We start from the raw sequence: 21,895 nt of genomic DNA, 5'->3' as shown, positions 1-21,895 counted from the left end.
GACTCGATCACCATGCGCGCTCATCTGAGCCCAGAGCGCGTGCAATGTATCACGTCGACCTTGATGTCCCGTCTCGCTAAAAGTGTTTCAGAGGCTTCTGGGGCTCATGGCGTCAGCAACCGCAGTGTGCCACCTCGGTCTGTTGTTCATGTGTCCCCTCCAGCTCTGGCTGAGGTCCCACGTGCCGAGAAATGCTTGGTTAGCAGGGCACGTGAGAGTCACAGTAACACGCGGATGTCTAAACACCCTGAAGCCTTGGCGTAACCCCGACAGGGATGGGGAGCCCTGTGCGACGGCGCCCCGGCCTCGGGCTCCTGGTTGGAGTCAGAGTGACAGTGGCATATCAACCGCTTAGAGTTGAAAGCGGTTTTCTTGGTCTTCTTCCCGCAGATCGAGTCTCAACATGTACTAATTCGTACGGACAACACGTCAGTAGTGTCATACATAAACCGAGAGGGCGGTGTCCGTTCACGAGCCCTCTTCGAGCAGGCGGTGCAACTCCTCCTTTGGGCCGATCGTCACCTGCTCTCCATCAGGGCGATGCATGTGCCCGGTCAGATGAACTGCGAAGTGGACATGCTGTCGAGGGACGGCCCCCCTCATGGGGAATGGAGGTTGAACCCTCAAGTCAGTAAGCTTGATCTGGGATCGGTTCTGAAAAGCAGATGTCGATCTTTTCACGACGGAGCAGAATACTCATTGCCCTCTGTTCTTCTCCCTGTCAAGCTCCCCGCTGCGGGGGGATGCGCTCACGAGCCCGTGGCCGAGAGCCAGCCTCTGTGCGTTTACACCAGTGAAGATTTTACCATTGGTGCTACGCAAAATCAGAACAGAAAAAGCTGCCGTGACGCTGATCGCCCCGAAATGGACGAATCAGCCGTGGTTTCCCGACCTAATGGAGCTGCTGGCAGCGCCTCCGTGGCCGATTCCGCTGAAAAGGGACCTGCTGACCCAAGCGAGCGGCACAATCTGGCACCCCAACCCCGAGTTGTGGCGTCTGCACGTGTGGCGGGTTCACGGCGGCAGAGAGCTCTGGGGAGTTTAGCGAGTCGTGCCATGGATACTATCACAGAGTCACGAGCTCCCTCTACAAGGTGCCCTTACGCTTTTAAATGGGCGGTTTTTGTAAAATGGTGCGGGGAAAACGGTCTCGACCCGGAGCTATGCCCCGTATCTGACATTCTAGCCTTTCTGCAGCAGCGCTTGGACGCCGGCAGCTCGCCGTCTACGCTGAAAGTTTATGTTGCTGCCATTGCCGGTTTTCACCCTCCAATTGACGGTCGCTCGGTAGGAAAGCATACTTGGGTGGTGAGATTTTTACGGGGCGCGAGACGACTAAACCCCCCTCGCCCTCCTACGGTGCCGCCCTGGGACCTAGCCTTGGTTTTAAAGGCGCTTTCACTTCCTCCGTTCGAGCCCTTGCAATCATTGGGACTGAGGGAGCTCTCCCTAAAAACCGTCCTACTGCTTGCGCTCGTGTCTGCTAAGCGTGTAGGGGACATACACGCGCTGTCTATCGATGATACCTGCATGCGGTTCGGACCTAACAACTGCAGCTTCACGCTCAAACCTAAAGTGGGTTATGTGTCTCAACACCATTTAGAGCACAAGTTATATCCCTGTCTGCTTTCTCCCCGGAGCCGCCAGTCGCAGGATTACGTTCAGCGCGCGCTGTGCCCGGTGCGAGGTTTGAGGATTTACATTTCAGATTTCAGACAGTCTGACCAGCTGTTCGTTTGCTACGGCGGACCAGCTAAGGGACGTCCCGTTTCAAAGCAGCGGTTGTCTCATTGGATAACAGACGTGATAGCACTGGCATATGCCAGTCAGGGCTTGGACTGCCCGATCGATCTTAGGGCCCACTCTACTAGAGCTGTGGCCTCTTCATGGGCTTGGTCGAGAGGGGTGTCTGTTCAGGACATTTGTGAAGTAGCGGGCTGGTCTTTGCAGAATACCTTCGCCAGATTTTACAGGGTGGATGTGTCCTCTCTAGCGGCACAAGTCTGTTTCAGCGCCACCCACAGCTGCCTGTAGCGACTGACGGCTTAGCTATGCTGCGCTCAGCTAGGTCGTATAGGCGGTGGGGGAGGTGTAGCGTCTACGCCTATGAGCATGTAGTCGACGCTTTCTGCATAGCTTGGATCAGTATGTATTGATGACAGTATTTGTTTTCGCCCGTTCAATTTCCTCGTCGAGCTACTAGGTGTCCTTTTTCGCCGGAGGGGGCAAACCTGCCTCCGGCAGTTCTTATTAGCATGCGCCCAGCTATTCCGTGTGCTGCTATCTATCACCCTTAACATCATTTCTTTGCTGTATGTCCTGCCGCTCTGAGCCTAGTGCGGCATCACTGCTCAGTTCACACTAAAATGTTAGTAGGTATGCAAATTTTTGCCAAAACTTAGGACCGTTCGGATTGGCTCCCGCTTGCGTGGTATCCAATTGGCTTGATACTCGTGGCTACGCCCTGTGGCTGAAGGGGGAGGTTTTTCTCCTCTTTTATCCTGATCATGCGTGGGAGCGCTAGTTTTCACTCTTTGCTGCTCTCACGGCGTGATTTTATTCGGTTCCCGTAGCGTTTCACGCAATGTAGAGAGACCTCTCCCGAAAGGGAACGTCTCCAGTTACTGTCGTAACCTCGGTTACTGAGAGGAGGGAACGAGACATTGCGTAAACCGCTGTGCTCGCGTGCTCAGATCGTCGCGCTGTAATGTTTCAGTCGTAAGATTCTGAGGAATGCGGTCCAGACGGCGAGTTATATAGGGGTGGCGCCACGCCCAGCGTTTCACGCAATGTCTCGTTCCCTCCTCTCAGGGAACCGAGGTTACGACAGTAACCGGAGACGTTTTGTCGGGGTTGAACGCAGCCCTGGAGTCATTCAGGGAAAGCATGTGATTCCCTGTAGCAAATGAAACGAATGATCATAACCCAAGCAATGAAATGTCCTCATTATATGCACGTGTCAATTCACAGTCTTCTTCCGACTGTTAGACAGCCCTCTGTATCTATTTTATTCTCATGGATTGACTGTCACCAGTTTATGTGTCACCTGCACATAGACACTCAAGGCACTTGACGACTCGCATTGACCTTTTGAAACAAGTCCAGTGTCTGTGTGGATATATAATATCTTACTATCTTGAGCCAGATCTTGACAGAATCATAATTTCAAGTTAAAAAAAAATTGCATAAAATGTACACAGTATGCACAAGCCACAGAAGGAAGAGGTAAGCTATTTGTGTACTTTATTCAAAATGTCTTCTGTATACACACATAGCAACATAATTCAGACAATTCCCAAACAAGGGATCCTGTAAAGCAGCTGATAATATTTGAAAAAAAAAAACACTAATAGAAAAAGGCACAATGTAATTTGCATTTCATTACACCAAAGTACTATTCATAAATTATATAGATGCATTCAATTATCTAGAGTGTGCTCTCCTTTAAGGACAGATGCACATATGCGTGACACATGGTTATATAAGAGGTCCAGCTTTAAAATAAACATCTGCATGTGCCTCTAGCATTGCAGATCAACAGAATCCTGAACATTATACACTTTACACATGAATAGCTGCAGGGTCCTAAATAAAAATTCTGTCAACAGAATTTATTCCCACAGATTTAAATTGACCATATACAGAATGGCAGTGAATTATTTATATATCAAATAACCAACAAAAAAGGTTTGTTTCGTATTATTTATATTAAACAACCTAAATTCGGAATAGATAAATATATTCAGAGCAGTAAAAATGTTGTACAGATATCCTCCTTTTATAATCAATCTTCCACAATATTCAAGACGCAGGCCAGCATTAAAAGACTGACAAGAAAAATAAATAAATACAATATTAAGTACATTAAGAAAATAATTTGTCAAAGTGAACGATCACATGGCAGAATGCCCTAGTGGATCCCCTATATACAAACAGGATAAGAACATTTTACAACGGCACACCAAGAGACAGGAAACAGTGATACAATAAAGGTTTTAAACAATGCACATTATTGGCTTTGGTTCATAAAAAGGCAGATGAGAACAATATAGGCCTAAATATATTATAGATTTATCATATATACATAAACCCATTATATTCACTCCACAGGCTTTATTCATGACAGAGAACATAATGAATTTCTGTTTAAACAGTTCATTACACTTCTCTTGCACAAACTGTCACATTCTATTCCATGTGACAATTTAAATTATTACTTTAGTAAGGCGCTACATGCCTGGCAGTAGTTTCGTGGTCTAGGATTAGAAATGACACTGCATTTATGAAAGATTCTCCTCAATACCAGAAAAAAAGAGGCTCCTTTTGGTTGTGCAGGTGTACGGTCTTCAACTCGAGTTAAGTTTAGGTTTGATCTCTAGGTCATGTTCACTTGTTTGGGTTTAACCCTCAAGGGACAAATCCAAGCAGAGCCGCAGATTCAATATGCCATCACAAGACTCAAAGATCATGAGAGTCTGTGAATCAGTAAAAATATGTTATATAAAGAAAATATCTCCTCAAAGCGGTTTGGCTGTCACCTTACACTGATACTCATCTGAAAAAGGTAATAAATTGTCTTTGTATTGTCCAAACAAAGGGTAGAGAACTGGTCCCAAATTCAAGTTGTGGTCCAGGTTAGGAAGTGGTCAGATATTATAACAGATGAGAGATGAATTTAAACATTTACATTTAATTCCGCCTCTCTCCATTTCTCTCCCTTGGGTAAGTGCAAGTACTCAATGTTCCTTCATTCTGAAAGAGGAAAATTATAGAAAATAACTACTTTTCCTAAAACCAATAACAAATGTATTTGGCTTTTGATTTGCAAACAAAATAATAATAAAAAAAATTATGAAGCATCACTCACTCGACAGCAACTCCTGGACGGTTCTTACGAGAGCGAAGCTCCTTCATTACTAGTCTCAGCAACAGCTAGGAACAAATATACAAACAAGGTTGATAAAACTGTCTGTATAAGTATATTCGAAAGGTAAAAATGAATGGTCTTTTACAGAAGAGTAATCATAGGTGTTAAACTCACCAGAAGTGCCAAAAAGTCAGCAGTCATGAGCATGTAAAAGACCTGATTCCAACCTCTTGCTGACAACAGCCCTGCAAGCAAAGGTCCTACAGCAGCGCCTGGGAACAAGGAAGGTGCAAGAGTGACCTCAGTTCTACCTGCAAGTGCCTGAGGCTGAATCCAATGTCTCACAATACCACTTACATACAATATGAATGTCAGCGGAGTGGATGAATGATATGTGCTTACCAACAGATCCTGTCCCGTCTATAATAGCTGTAACTGTAGAGAGAGCCCTGGCATTACCCTTTAGACTCTTGTGGGTGCCCTATAGACATAAAAAATACCCATCAATCAAAACATGACCAAGCAGAAGATTATGCAAGCCCACATTAGAGTTTATACAGCGCTTACAAGATCAGCAGAGACAGCTGTTGTAATGAGAGCATAAGGTCCATTGACTAAACAACCGCACACCAGCAGCATTCCTTTACATAGAATAACAAAAATATCAAGCGGTTAAACAAAATTCATAATTTTTCTGTTTGGGAAAATATATTTAATAGACAACGTTTCAGAGTTTTAACCTTTTACGTTTTTTTAAAGTGTTCGTAATTTTATTATCCAAATAAAATTTTTGAAAACAGAAAATTTCCTTATGACATGACACTCCGATAATATATTCAATGTGCTTGCGTTTCTTTGGAGGGCAAGTTAAGTGTTCATTTTTAATCTTTTTAAAATAATGTTTAATGTTAAAAACTAATCAAGTGTCTCTTTTCCACATGTAATGCAAAGCAAGACACATTTATAACAACTCTCTACAATAAAGCAAAGCAACATGGGTCAATACTCTTACAGTATATAAACTTTGAAAGGCAACACTATGAGACATGTCTTACCAATAGTGGGACCAAACCCAAACTGACTCATCATAGAGAAGCCATACAGCTTGAAAAAAAAGAAAACACAAACCACAGTCAATCATGGGAAAAATTATCCACATGTTCACTTCCCCTGCATCTAATAGTTTCATACTGGTAATGTTTTAAGCATCTGTATTGGAGTTAAACATACTGTAGGTGCAGCCAGTAGAAGCATCACAGCACATGTGGTGGCCCTCTTTCCCATCTTATCAGACATTACTCCAGCCAGAATGCCTCCTAGGCACACACAAGCTATGTTAAAGAAGGCCGGGTGGTATGAGGATTAATATGCGTGACAATAAATACGCATGAGGATAAATATGCAACATTAGACTGGTAGAAGTTTTGCTATACCACTCATACCACAGTACATACAACATGGAGAAGAATGAAAATACAAAGTGGGGCATGCTTACAAGTTGTTATCGTACTTTAAAATACTATAACAAAAGATCATACTGCACACCCGTGTCAATACTAAGTAACACAAAAACGATATTTCTACATACCGACAATGCCTCCAACATCAAAAAGAGTAGATAGATCTCCAGCTGTCTTGGCATCAAGGTGAGCTGAGAAGCATGAGAAAATGCACATTAAATTTCAGGATTATAAAATTTTGTATTATAAATGAAAATTTGAATACCGTATCATTTATCACAATCAATGCAGATTACTTATTTTCATCATTTTATGGTTATGACTACTAAAATGCTCTCCATCTCATTATTAGATTTTTTTACTTAAGTCTGAATTTCAATGAGTGTGACATTTTACTGTCAGCTTAATTTGTAGAGCAACTTTTCCCTGACATGCTGATAATAACCATCCTAATGAAAAGTGTCTGTGTTTGAGAGTATAAGAGTGTTTCTCGAACCTGCTTTAGTGATGTAGAGGGGGAGCCAGAAAAGGAAAGTATAACTGACCAACTTGGCAAACAGCAAACATAGAGAGAACTCCACCACTCCCTGCAAACAAAGGCAGAGAGAAACTTCAATAACTTGCTGCAACTTTTCATTGATGGATGGCATCCTGCTTGGCAAGGATAAATGAACAGCGCTCACAGGAATTTGTAAAGCCCCCATGAAACTGATGGCTGATGGTTCTGCTTCACTCTTCACCACCACGACCTGCTGTACAGGAACACACACTCCAATGCTTTCCTGCCCAAGAAGGAGCTCTGTATCCCAGCTCTAACAAACACAACCGCAAAGAGGGAAAAAAAAACATTAAATATTAACACGTTATAAGGGAGTGCCTGAGAGACTAAAGGAAAACATACACGCAGAGGGATTCTGACCTGTGTTTTAGTTCCTTGTTTGTACTGTAAGTAGAGGTCTTTATGTCCTTTTACACCATTCCAGGTTTTATGCAGTTTCTGAGAAAACACAAAACATGTTTGAACATCTGACAGAGACGTTAAAAAAACAGAGAAAGACTGCTATTCTGAGTATATGCTGTAAGAAAGTGGTGACATTACTATACTGTTTTATCTCATGTCTCCATGGTTTATTCTTAAATGTACTTTCTGTAAAGCTGCTTTGCAACAGTGCAAAATTGTTAAAAGCTTTAAACTGTTACACTGGAAAATAAACAATATTTTGAATTTATTTATTTGCCCCACAATACGAGTCAGATTGTACTTGGTCAATCGGTGAAAAAATTGTTTGTTGTCGTGGATCATATCGGTGTGCATTTGCTTTTAGACGTAACACCCATGGAAAATTACAAATTATTAACTGCCAAGAATATTTAAAGAACCTCTAGAAACAAATGAAATGGCATTAGGGTAAACGATATAAAAAGAATCAAGAATTATGCATTAGCCAGCTGCAAAGTGTTTGAAGTTCCCCTTGAATTTAATTCATTCCTCCTCCACGTCAAAATGAGAAAAAGAAGCATCAATCTACATTTCCTGCATCTGTCACCCCTTTCCTCCATCACTAAAGTCTCACTGAGACTCAGGTGTACGGATCACAGACTCGTCGTCATAGCAACTGCTGTAGAGCACAAATATGTCAGAAGAAGAGATGTTGCCTACTCAACCTTACCCCAAAGGAAAGATAATAACTAACACGGAGGCGACACAAAAGTGAATGTGAATAAAACTACAAGCAAAACTAAATAATACAGTTCATTCACCTGATTACTCGCAGCTGAGCTCTGGGCACTGGCTGTCTTGAGATCATTAGGGTCTAGAAAACAGACAGATTCATATCAGTGAAAAATTGCACCCATTTACACTTGCACAAACAAAGTAAGGCAGAGGCTGTTGGGTTACATTTATTGTTGTATATACACTGAACAAAATTAGAAATGCAACACTTTTGTTTTTGCCCCCATTTTTCATGAGCTGAACTCAAAGATCTAAGACTTTTTCTATGTACACAAAAGGCCTATTTCTCAAATATTCACAAATCTGACTAAATCTGTGTTAATGAGCACTTCTCCTTTGCCGAGATAATCCATCCACCTCACAGGTGTGGCATATCAAGATGCTTATGATTACTGCAGAGGTGTGCCTTAGGCTGGCCACAATAAAAGGCCACTCTAAAATGTACAGTTTTACTGTATGGGGGGGTCCGAAAACCAGTCAGTATCTGGTGTGACCACCATTTGCCTCATCTCCTGGAGTGATCTCCTCATTTTTTCTGTGGCTATAAGTTACAGTACACATGTGTAAGTGCTCTTTATAAACTAACACAGGGTCATACGGGTGCTGCGAGTCATCTTGACAGGTTTAGTTTAATATTCACCAATAAAACAAATTTAAATGCATAATTAATAACATATGAACATATTTACAAATTATTTAACCAAATCGCGTCCAATAATTTGCTAATGTGGTAAGTAACGTTAGCCGTTTAATATGCGGGATATGTACATCCAGCCGATTGTAACGTTAACCCCGCTTCGCGTCAGGCTCCTGTTGGGTTTTACTCTTCAATATCAAGCGGCTGTACATTATGAATTACTACAGTGAAAAGAAACCTTGTAATCTGCTGGAGGCCTTTCACGTGCTCATTGCTTCCCTCTAGCTGTGCGTGTGTGATTCCACCACCTCGATACTCATAGAGAGTTTAAAGCATCTCCGACAAACGGCACAGGTTGCCTCTTAGACATTTCTAGGAACCGGCTTTAACCACCACGAGAACTCATCGTTCTAGCCATTTTTAATAAACTTGCATTTAAACTAGCTAGGATGCCATAAACTAGTTGTACTTCTACCTGTATTCTGCGACCTCAGTTCTCTGTAATGACGCAGTATCGCGGCGAGAAAAGTCTTAGGTCTGTTCAATGATTTTAAACAGTCATTTGGTCCGTCAGACGGAAAGATTTTTTTGTGGAAATGTGACCAAAATATTTAAGACCCGTAGAATCTGAATTTAAGACTTTTTAAGACTTTTAAAGGCCTTATATCAGGAAAACTTTATTTAAGACGTTTTAAGCCTTTTTAAAGTCCCCGTGAACCGGAAGTTGCGATCGTTTTTACTTCCGTATTCTGACATTTCTGAGTGAAAAGGAAATTCAAAGGAGAACATTTGTGGGCGTGGCTTGCGTTTTTCACTGTGAATTGATTGGATGTGTAAAAACAGCTGTTGCATTGATTTTGAAATGAAACTGGCAGCAGACTGACAGTAGAAGGGGAGGAGTTAATGGATGCTCCGGCTAGGGCTGTGTGATTTAGGGAAAATATCTAATTGCGATATTTTCGATTATTTTTGACAGACATTGCGATTGCGATTTGATTTGCGATTTTAACTTTTCTAATTCAAGCTTCAGCTCAATATTGTTGTGTAGAGCACAGTATGGGTATAGTTACCCTGCTGAAAGAAAACAAAAAAAATGTTTCCATTAAAACCATTACAAAATTCATTTTTGTAGTGTGTTTAGGGCATTATTCAAATAGGGCTTACTGTTGTTCAATTGGTTCCCAACTTCCCGATTACATCACACCAATAGAATCCAAATACCAGTGTACACTATTAGTGACATAGACATAGTTACATAGGCTGATTTATTATTTTTTAAGTATGTGGGATTTTTTAAAACAAGTAGAAAATGTGCTGAATGTTTAATTTCATCCAAGTGAAATTAGCAAAACAGTTAGATAGAATTTACATTTGTTTGAAACGCGGAGCTAGGCGTGAGTTGACACAGGGTGCGCGCGTGCGTCAAGCCTCGTCCATATTGCCAGATGCCCGTGTGGAGCCGGACTCAAGTACTATAAACGTCATTACGAAACAGGCGAGTATGACACAGGCTGTGTGTGCGCGTCAAGTTTAAACAACTCGTCCTCGAGATGCGGGAGACGCGCGAGTATGAAACAGGCTATGTGTGCGCTTCAAGTTTGCGGGAGATGCGCAACGCGTGGCAGAGACGTGCGAGTATGACACAGGCTGTGTGTGCGGTCTTATGAATTGGACGGTTCTTTAATATTTATTTGCCTAATATGATCGATCTGACTCTGCAGATGCCATAATAACACACACTCTCTCTCTCCTGCCTTGTGTTTGTTTGTTTTTTTAATGACGGACGTTTACGCAGTTGGCTAGGGCAGTGCTGATTAGGCATAACGGAGGTTCGCTCACTCAGTTGGTTAGCAAGAATGCCACTCAAAGCGGGCTTGGAACAGACGCGTTTGCTATTTTTCACATCGCTTCCACATCGCAGCCTCTTGCGATTAGCAAATCGCAACGTCTCACATCGCGATTGTGATTCGATTTCAATTAATCGTTCAGCCCTAGCTCCGGCCATGCCGTCTAGTTTACATCATTTGAGATGGATAGTCATTTCAGGGCGGAAGTGCATTTTCAGATTTTAACTGAAGATTATGAGGGTACGTGAATTTTAAAAAGAAAGTGACCCACATTGATAAGCCATTTACTATAAACTCTGCAATATTTCATGAAAAAATAAGAATTGTCATTTTTTATTTCACTGGGACTTTAAGGACCCACCCTGGCTAATATGCTGTAAAATTATCTAAAATGATGCTACCCTGTTTTAGATATAAAGCTAACTTAATTATGATGAAATGTAAACATTTTGCAGTGTAGGACTGGGATGGAAAAACAACACAAGTCAGATCTGAACTTGCACATAAACACCACAGTGCGTATCTTCCAGGTCATTTATCTGCCATGAGATTTGCATTTTGTCTGGCTATATGAGACTACTGGGGTGCAGGTGGTTGTGGCAGTTTCATTTACACTTGAGTGCAAACAGTCACTCTGAATAAAGACCAATATGTGATCTGTTGAAAACCATGTCATTTTTAAAACACTCACGCTCTATCAAAAAGAAGAAGCAGATGACCCCCATGGCAGCAATGATAATGCCAGGCACGATGAAAGACAGACCCCAGTTTGAGGAGACATAATATCCAGCGATCAAAGAACCCAGAATGTTCCCCACTGATGTGTGAGAGTTCCACAGACCCATGATGAGTCCTCTCCTGATATGAAAACATGAACAGATTATGTAACGTCAGTTCGAGTGCCATTAACAGATTTAGATACAAAACAGTTAAAAGGTAGATAAACAGTCGAAAAGTACTGTATATGCGCATGGTATTTCAAATCAAGTAGTAAAGTACTGCCTCTCACCGGCCTTTGCCAAACCAGTTTCCAATGCAAGTGACCACACTCGGCCAACCAGTGGTCTGAACCAAGCCATTCACCACCTACAGACAAACAAAAACAGTTATAAAGTTAAAGGGGTGGTGCAACATTGTTTCATGCATTCTGATAAATTGTCAAAAAACGAGTTGGACATATCACATAGTATTTCTGTGCTCGAACCACCCCTCTAGGGTTTGTATAGGTTTTTGAATTTTTTTTCAAACATGAAATTCCCTTACGTAACAACTTTTCTTAGTCCCTTATTGGATAATTCTCCTGGAAAAGCACGCCCACGCGTCAACCAGCAAGAGCAAGAAAAAGAGTCCGCCCATTAGTGATGTGCAGATTGCGGTTACATCTGCGGGCGCTGCGGATAATCCGCGGGTCGTGCAGGTAAGGTAATAAAAAAGTACATTCTGATTAATTGCGGTTGGGTAGCAGGTGGATAAAATCTGTCATTAATTATGCAAATATTAACTACATTCTCTAAAATATGTATGTGTTTTAAATGCATTTTCATCAGGCAAACAGGCACTAATTTGCAGACTCCCAGTTTAAAAAAGCGTGCGTCGCAAGGATGGGACGGGGGTCCATTCTTAAAGAAATGGAGGCGAAAAAGATTAGAGAGAAAATTAAAAAAAGAGAATTAAATAAAACCAGCGTCAACTGCACCGTACTTGGCTTCGATGTTTATTAGTTTATCCAGTCATTGCTTGGGCTGATTATAGTTTGTGTGTCTGTGTTGCAATGACAGAAACAGCGATATACTCATTAAAGTCTGAAGGGAGTAATAAAACTGTGTTTATTTTATTAAAAATGTAAGCAAATTTGGGCAAAGCCAAACTTTTGATTAATAAATAATAGTATTTACTTAAAAGCAGCCGATCAGCATATTATTTATCAGAGATGCGCAAATTAGCTCTAACGTCACAGAAGCTTCTGTTAAAAACGAATGATCCACTGACACCACGCTTAAAAACAAAGAATTAGAATTGGAATGAATAATGTGATGATTGGGTGTGCGTTGGGTGCGGATATCTAGATCAGAGAAAATTATAGGTGCGGGTGGGTGGCGGGTGATGATTTGTTTGAGCAGCGGATTCGGGTGACCGCCCATCAATGCGCTTCGTTTGTTGTACTGAAGTTCCGCTGTGTTTGTTAGTTAACTGCATATTGGTGAGGAATGTTATATAAAAGGTGGATATAACGCTGGATTTGGAGTTTAAAACTGATAGATGGAGCCGTCCCAGCGCTAAAAGATGCCGGACATGAACTGCATGAGGTAAGTGAAACTGCGTCAAATGTCTGTTTTGTTGGCAATCACCGCGTACATGCATTATGTAAACAGCACAAACTTCTAGTGAATCAACAGTTATGCAGGGATTAAAATAAGATTGGCAGAAACTGTGTGTTACCTCCGCTTTAAGAACTAATTGGCATTAAGGGTTTATGGTTTCACACTGTCCATCTGTAAAACCTGGAAACCTGTTTTTATTTGCATTTTTACGGAGTCAGTAAATATAATAATGCCTGTCCATCTGTGGAAATCATGCCAAAATAATCTCTGCTGGCTGTTCAAAGTTACCTTAAACATGCAAAAACAAATGTCTACAGAAGTTTCTGAGACTGTACAAACCACATGACTAATTAATAATAATCTACTGCAATTTCTGATTGGCTGCTGGCACAATATAAAGAGCCGTAGGATGCGTTATTTTATTGTTTTATAAACAAAATTTACCTGAACAAATATATAGAACCCAAGGCTATGGATGTCATAGATGTATCCCAGTCCAAAAATACAGGTGAAAAGGCCACTGGCCAACATGCCGACAGTCAGGTACAGACGAATGGGCAAACGCTCTCCAATGATTCCACTGAAAGGGAAAGAATGACTGTATTACTCACCTTTACATATATACAACAAATCTTTAATCTTAGCAACTATGAACTATTAACAAACATATTATTACGTTTAAATTGTAATTGTAAAAAAAATAAATGTCATGTGCTGGTATATGTATATATGGTATATGTGGTATGGTATATGTGTATAATGTTTCGTCTGTCACTTCTCTTTCACAGTGTGTTGGTGGTTAGTTGGTGAGTGTTTTTGATCTGTTCTTACCTCAGATACATGCCTATAGCATAAGCAAACAGGAAAGAGTAATCCATTGCTCCAAGTAACTGCTTATAGTTACTTCTATCTATAGAATTAAGTAGACAGAGATGTTAAATTTTCAATAATCTGGTTCATAAAGACAGAAATTGAGATTATTTGGAATCAGGGCTGTCACAATATCATATTTTTAGAAACACTACTGTCATAGCAAAATTGTAACGTTATTACGAATTCAATTTCTTTGAAAAAATGTTTGGCCATTGCATTACACTAAAAATGTGAGTGTAGAGAGGCAGAGAGAGTTTGTAACTATAGTGTATCCTAAGGAAAAATGTTGAAAGGGTGCAAAACTGTGACCTACTTTGTTGAAGTATCAACCAGAGACTGCATCTGGATTATTTACAATTTTGTCATATGTTAATATTAACACAATATTAATAATCACAGTTATTAATGTCATGATTATTGTCAGTATCAAATTATTGTGACACCCCTAATACAAATGAGACAAAATAGGATAGTTTGTAGAAAATGGAAAAGTTGTGTTTAGAAGAGTTATAAAGCATAGCAGGACTGCATGTATAGTAATTCAGAATTCATTTAAGAATAGCTTTTAAATTCAATACTTGAATATGAATTGATGTAGAAAAAGACATGCTAAATTTTCATTTCCATTTATAAAAACAGAATTGCAGCAAAACACAAACAGGCAATTCAAATAACTGCTATAAGTATAGCTGTTAAAAATATGTTTCATTTTTCAATGAACTGAAAAATGTTATCATAAGAGGATATAACAATTAATGTTTGAAAAGCCACCTATGGATGTTTGTGTTAAATTGCATTCTTGTCTATTTTTTGCTGTCTTTAACAAAATATTGTCTTGTGTTGTAACTGTTGATTTTTTAATTAAAATTCAGTACATTTACATTCCTGTCACTCTAATTACAGTGGGATGTGGATAATTCAACTCAAATTCAAATTTATGAATTCAAAAGCAGCACATTTGAAATTCTGAATTATGCCTAAGCCTGTAGCATGCAGAAAATAATATAACCAAAGTCATTTTCAATCCTACCAAATGGTTTCCAGCTGCAGTCTAGTTCCGGGTGCAGTCCAGGCCGGTGACTTCTGCTGCTCTCTGTTGATAACTCCATGACCTGAGAGCAGTTCTTATGCAGCTCGCTCTACAGACACAAAACACATGTAGCGGTCACTCAAAGAGACATCAGTAAACAGAACACGAGTCATCTCTGACAGCTACAAATTGACACAGGTAATGACTAAATATCAAGGCTGGGTCAATAGTGCAAGTTCAACACTGTCAAATGGTTCCATGGAGTTCCATGGACTGCAAGATTACACCCTGATAAATGTGTTAATATGTTACAGGAATAGACAAAAAAGATGTACATTTCCTGTACTGTAAGAAGATGGGTTTTCGGTAAAATGTTGTATAAATTCTGATATCTACACATTGATATGTACATTACAGTAGAGGTGACTCCATAATGTGTTTATTTGAAACAATTTGAATTTAATTTGTTACCTTGACAATGCTGATGGGCTTCCTGGATAGATGGAAGCTGGTGTAGAGAAGAAAAGTGAGCGCGAATGTGAAGGCCTTGTACCTGTGTAAATCAAAAAACAAACGCAACAGGGTTAAACAAGGTTGGCCAGACAGGGAAATACAGCTTTCCTGTAGCTCAGTGGTTAGAGCATGGTGCTAGCAACGCCAAGGTCATGGGTTTGATCCCAGGGATTGCACACAAGCAGAAACAAATGTATAGTATAATGCAATGAAAGTCGCTTTGGATAAAAGCGTCTGCCAAATGCGTAAATGTAATGGACATTTTACAGGGAAATTTCCTCTCCTTGTGCACTGTAATGGCAATGATATGGGGCATGTGTGAAAAAGTGACAAACGAGAATCTATTTTTATTTTTTTTAATCTGTTAAATTAAGTTTACTAAACAAATTAATAGTTACAGGCAAGCAAACCCTGCTTACGATATGGCAAAAAAGTAAACTCGATAGTTTTTTTCTATATTGATTGATAACGATATTTATTTCGATATATATTTAATTACAAAACTGTATTTAAAATAATCTAACCAGTTAAAATTCAATTAAATGAATGCACTGTTGCAACACAGAGGATATTAGGCCATAAACAACATGTACCAGTTCATTCAGTCTCATTTTGACTCAATTGACTCGTTAAGTAAAGGGAGTGTTCATTCAGTACATTCAACCAATGAAAGGGCTCCATTACTGCGTACATTCGAACGCTATTGGCTCAGCACCTGCGCACATACATAACGCTGCAATAATGTCTTGCTCGAGTAGTGGGTTTTATTCAATGCATTCAGTGAACCTTAGTCTTTCAAAAAGACATCTCACATAAACTGTAGTACATTTCTTTAATCATGCAAGCATCTTACATACAAGGTTCAATATTTTAATGTGCACACAAACTCACTTCATTACATCTCGAATCTGTACAGGGCAGTGCTGGTTTGTTTCATATGCACCAGCTCATGTTAGCAGATATTGTTAACGATGGATATAAAAACGTTTGTGCTTGAGTTTCGAAGTAACTCGCTTGCAATTGCGCCTCAAGTTTGTTTTATTTAACCGGCGATTGCGAAAAAAAAATAAGACACTTGATAAACCGCGTGATGACAACTCGAGGTTAGTTTCACCTTTGTTTCCGCTTCCAGTCATGTTTTCCTCCTCATGTTGAGTTTTCTTTGCCAAGTGCAGTATGAAATGGACTTTGTACTTTGACGCGCATGCTAAAAGCTGCACGCTGACTGACTGTTGTTGCGTTTATTTCTACGTTCTGTTAGACTGTAAGATTAATCCATATCGAGTCAAAATGCCAATAGCTTATCATCGTTTTTGAAATTCATTCTATCGCGATTCGATATGATATCGTTTATCGGCACAGCCCTACCATTAGGTTTAAATGCTTACATTGACTTGAACATTTTTTTATTGTATTAATTTATTTGCTTACTTTTTATTCTTTTATCTTGGATTTTGCTTTAAAACAAAGAAAACGGCAAGACTAATGAACATCTCTAATGAACATTAGAGAATGAACATCTAATGAACATCACGCAAAGGGCGTGCATAACATGTTATCATGTTTTTATTGTTTTATTGTGTTAGTTAGCTGTATTTTTTTAGTTATTATGGCTTAAATCAAAACAAACCAACCGCAGTTTGATTGATATTAATTGGAATGCACAGTAAAAAAACACGATTCTTGAAAAAATATAAAAACAGAGTTATCTCATTTTGGAACCAAACTCTTCAAATAATTGAAGGGTGTCTGCATTCCACTGAAAACAGTTCCATGTTTGTGATATACTGGGGTAGCTTTCTTTCTTATTTTTTTAACAACAACAGGACAGAATGCATAAACCTTCCAGAACTTTTTATGTCTTGCTCTGTTTATATTCTTTTGTGACACAGTGGAATTTAGTTTTAAGAAGTGTAATAGGGTTGTGTGTAAATGGAAGATCAAACTTATTTGTATAATGTATCGTTAGTTTATTATAAAACTCAATAAATAGAATGTTCAAAAATGATCTTGGCAGCTATTTTTGGCACATGACAGTCCTTTTTTAAAGGAATAGTTCACCGAATAATGAAAATGATCTCATACTTTACTCACCCTAATACCATTCCAGATGTATATGATATCATTTCTTCAGTTGAACACAAATAATTTCGTATTATATTTATGACTAGTTGTTATATGTGTGTTTTGTCACGAGACACACATGAGCCAATGCGATTTGAACGTGAAGTAAATTATGAATACATTTTTGGGGCAAACTATTCCTTTTACGATTACAACATATTCTGCTGGCTTGTTCACAGAGTTTAGACATGGCTAGTCTAGTCTGTATGTCCTTGTTACAGTAAACTCACCAAACCAGACGCAACACAATCTGACTGTTGTTAATGACGTATGCAGTGAAATATTCATATGTTGTAGGGCTCAAATACAGACATGAATTTAGATTTTCATTTGTACACATGTCAGTAATCATGGTATTGTTGTAGAGTCTTGGTACAGGATGCAGTATTGATGCTTGTATCACTGAATTAAGTACAGCCTACATTCCACTGTATCAAAACAGATTGGGAGGAGCTGAGTTGATGCGTCATGACCAAGTAATCCTACATGAATTTGTTCAGTTATACAGCAGGAATTACACTGATTCAGCACACAGAGACTGCGGCTTACCAAGCCTGTCTAACAACAGTGAGGGATACAAAGTATTAGGAAGTAGACTATTAAAGAGATAGAGATTTATGTCATTATTTATGGAACCACATGTCATTTAAAATGCGTATGACTTTATTTTTCTCTGTGAAAAACAGAAGAATTTTAGCACAATGTCCAAGCTTCTCTCATCTATACAATAAAAATGGATGGCACGCACCAAGGACTGTCATGCTGCAAGCACCATAAGGGTTATCCATATGAGACTTATTATTTATTGTAAGTCCTCTGAAACAATACATTTTCAATGACACCTTGCTTGACAGCAATGGTCATCCACCCTTAAAGGGGTGCTGCAACGGTGTGTCATGCATTCTGACTTCTTTACAATGTTAAACGTGCTGTCTTCTCATGCTTAACATGGTCAACTTGTCAAAAAACGAGTTGGGCCGCATATTACATAGTATTTCTGTGCTCGATACACTCCCCCAGCGATCGTACGGGTTTCGGAACGTTTTTTTCGAACATATAAAACTGTTTCGTAACAATTTTTCTTAGTCCCTTACTGGACAATTCTCCCGGAAAAGCATGCGGCACGCCCAAGCGGCAGCAAAGGAGAGCAGGAGAAGGAGCATGCGCAGACGTCACTTTCACTTGTGTGCAGGAGAGAGAGAGAGCATACGTACTAAAAGTTCAGGTGTTTGTTTGTTTGTTCACTGCATTTGGGTGATGAACATTATTTAAATGGTGGATATAACGCTGAATTTGGAGATCATTTGAAACTGATATATGTAGCCGTCCCAGCGCTAAAAGATGCCAGACATGAACCGCATGTGGTGAGTGAAACTGATGTCTGTGTTTTGTTGGCAATGGGTGCGCACATGCTTTAGTTCAGCCTACCCCTCCCCCGCACACGCGGTATGCTTTCGGAAAAAATCGTACAGCTGTATCTATCTTTTATAAATGTGACCAAACTAAATACTCTTCGAAGATACCAAGTATGCAATACTACTCTATAGGTACTCAAGATTAATATGAGATTGGCAGAAACCGCATGTGTTAGGGCCGCTTTAACTTTCATTGTATAGAAAAAGCATGAACATTCTGTTATAAATATCTCCTTTTGTTTTTCAAAAAAGAAATGAAGTCAAACTTGTTCCGAAAGATAAGAGTGAGTAAATGAGACATATGACACAAGACGTTTAAGTTTATGAAAAACCAGTGTTGTAATGTAACAAAGTACAAATACTAGAATTATCACATATCTGTACTTTATTTCGTTATTTGTATTTCTGACAACTTTCACTTTTACTCCACTACATTTCCTAAATAAAATGTGTACTTTTACTCCGATACATTTCTCTTAACCATCTTCGTTACTCGTTACTACAAATTAAAGAATTTTCAGAAGAAATTTGAGTTGGTGACGTAATGCCTGTTTGTTGTCATGTCAACCGCCAAGCACGAAGAAGAAGAAGTCCTGCTTTGTCCGGGCATGTCACATCATTGATGCCATCATGGAAGCACCTGCTGCAGGCTCTGCTGCTAACGTTACCACTCCGGTAGCAGATGACGAGCATCTCGACTACAGTGACGAACTTGGTGAACTCCGTGGTGGTGACGAAGATAACGTTACACACCCGTGGCCGTATTTGCAAGAAATATTTTCGTACATTGGAGTGAAAAATTCTTCCTACCGGATTAAGTGTGGGTTTCCATCACTCTGGTTTTATTCGCATTTTGAAGTTTCGCATCAGAAACGAGTGATGGAAACGCCAAATTTCGAATTAAAAACCCTTAATTCACAAAAAAGTTTTTACGCTCGCTTGAGGTGGTTTTTCATTTTTGCGAAAAAGGGTTAATGCGAATAATGGGAGATGGAAACGCATTTGCTGAATAAATTCCTCCAAAAAGTCACGTAACTGCACTATGAGACAGCCAGTGTAACCTGACTAACCAGAGTAATGATCTTGTGACACAGCATCAGAAATGTTGTGATGGTCATTCTTAAACACCTGAGCAAAGTCGTCAAGTATTTCTGTAATTGCCTCTTAGAACTGTCACGACTGTGTTTCCCGAACAGCAGGCATCCACAAAAGCACCGCATTTATTGAGTTTCCTAATCGTCTGCTTGCGCAAGTATTATTATATATGAAAACTATTATATTCAGTGGCTTCTCTTACTTTTCTTACTGATATTTAGTGCCAGTTTATTAGGAAGTGACGGTTGACTAGTTGGATGGAAACGGTGCTTATTCGCAAATGTTTTATGCGATATTCCAATTTTGCGCATAAGCTAAATTCGCAACTTTGGATGGAAACCCAGTATGCCTACCGAGAGTCACTGAAATATTGGCATTAAAAAACTCCCCGTCCAACCTGAAGAAGCACATCGAGGTAGGTTAAATTAATTTTCATTCAATAAAGCCATAATGTCAACGCTATTTAACATGAATTAGTTATCATAAGCTTGTTCAGATATCTGGCTAACGTGATGGCCAGGCTAACGTGTGCTAGTTACCTTTTCTGATTAGCCAATGTGCAGATATTTAACAACACCAATGATTTTCCCTCCGAATTAATTCAACACATAATACTGAAATGGTTAATAACGGTTTCTGGTATAGCCTAAGTGGCGGCCGAATATTTCCTAGGTAAATTATTGTTACACCGGTGGAGGGATTTTTTTAGACCACATTAGGCTAATTAATGGCAGGTTACAGAGGAGCCTTCAGGATTACTCACATCTTCAAAAGCACCGTGCATTTTGTTGAACTTGAGATTTGCTTTGATTTAATTACCTCAAAATTCTAAACGTTCACTTTTTTTTTTTAAATACCTTTACTTTTACTTTTAATACTTAAGAACATTTTATATCAGACAATTACTTTTGATACTTAAGTACACTAAATGTCAGGTACTTTAAGACTTTTACTCAAGTAATATTTTAAAGGGTGACTTTAACTTCTACCAAAGTCATTTTCTGGTAAGATACTTGTACTTTTACTCAAGCATTGCTTTCAAGTACTTTATACAAGACTGTGAACAACAAAATATGATGCTCATGCTCACCATTGGTCCTTATTGAAGGATGCCATGAAACGAATGCCAGGTGGGACTGGTGCCATTTTTGTATATGTGTGTTGGTCCGTAGGTGAAACTCGGTGGGCGTAATACAGAAATGAATTAATCTGATAAAGAATTTAGGCAGAATGCCCCTAAATGTATAGTCACAAGACCCATCTCTGACCAAGACTGCCCTGTGATGTGACCAGGAAGCGACCCATCCGAAGAGGCTTTACATCCTGAACAAACGAAGACAAACGTAAATAGACAAACAATCGCTTCAATAAACACTGCCATGCTCATTACAATCATCTGAGCAGCAGAGAGTTAATACATGTTTAGTTCATTCATGACACATGAACGACTGAGCCCTGAACAGTACGTTACCAATATGAAGTAAATGACGTGGCTGATAAATATACAACTGCCAGATATAATAATCGAAGACAGTGTAAGTCCATTTCCAATTAATAACAAAATGACAATATTCTAAGAAAAATCATGTACTGCAAAAAATATACCTACACTACGATCACAAACATAAAACTGAGGTCTGATGTTACACATCATCATAAATGTAACTTTTATGATGTTAGAGTCGCTTCCACTTACTCGTAAACTCTAAAGGTCGTGGGAAGACCACGCGTTTATCAAACAGTTATGTTTACAGTTATGTACAGGCCAAGAAACTAATTCTCAAAAATACGAAAAGATTTATACGTCACATAAATGAAAAAGAGACAATCATTCAAAGGTCTTACACTATCTGCGGTACTTCACGTTCAGCGTCGTCTGTAGCGAGTCTAACGACCCGACCGTTTCTTTCACTTCCTCCTTGTTCAACGCAACGCGATGACGCCACCCAGAACAGCATGAAGACAGAAACAACAAAGA

The 21,895-nt window shown here is 39.6% G+C and overlaps 1 protein-coding gene across 1 annotated transcript; it reads right to left on the bottom strand.

The window, feature by feature from the left end:
* Positions 1–3,228: 3,228 nt before the first annotated feature.
* On the bottom strand, positions 3,229–21,889 carry slc37a1 (solute carrier family 37 member 1). The gene is made up of 20 exons (XM_057335460.1): positions 21,763–21,889; positions 21,008–21,240; positions 15,242–15,323; positions 14,771–14,879; positions 13,699–13,777; positions 13,312–13,447; positions 11,556–11,632; positions 11,238–11,404; positions 8,089–8,141; positions 7,247–7,324; positions 7,011–7,139; positions 6,824–6,914; positions 6,456–6,518; positions 6,098–6,183; positions 5,923–5,971; positions 5,435–5,508; positions 5,270–5,348; positions 5,042–5,139; positions 4,868–4,932; positions 3,229–4,752 (listed from the first exon to the last, which is right to left on the bottom strand). The coding sequence occupies exons 2-20, from the start codon at positions 21,061–21,063 to the stop codon at positions 4,737–4,739; spliced, it is 1,587 nt and encodes a 528-aa protein (XP_057191443.1). The 5' UTR covers positions 21,064–21,240; positions 21,763–21,889; the 3' UTR covers positions 3,229–4,736.
* Between the last annotated feature and the right edge of the window lie 6 nt (positions 21,890–21,895).

This window comes from Triplophysa rosa, linkage group LG6 (genome assembly GCF_024868665.1).
Source record: "Triplophysa rosa linkage group LG6, Trosa_1v2, whole genome shotgun sequence".
NCBI lineage: Eukaryota > Metazoa > Chordata > Actinopteri > Cypriniformes > Nemacheilidae > Triplophysa > Triplophysa rosa.
Note: the sequence above shows the minus strand (reverse complement) of the source record. Positions and strands in the feature narration are given on the sequence as shown.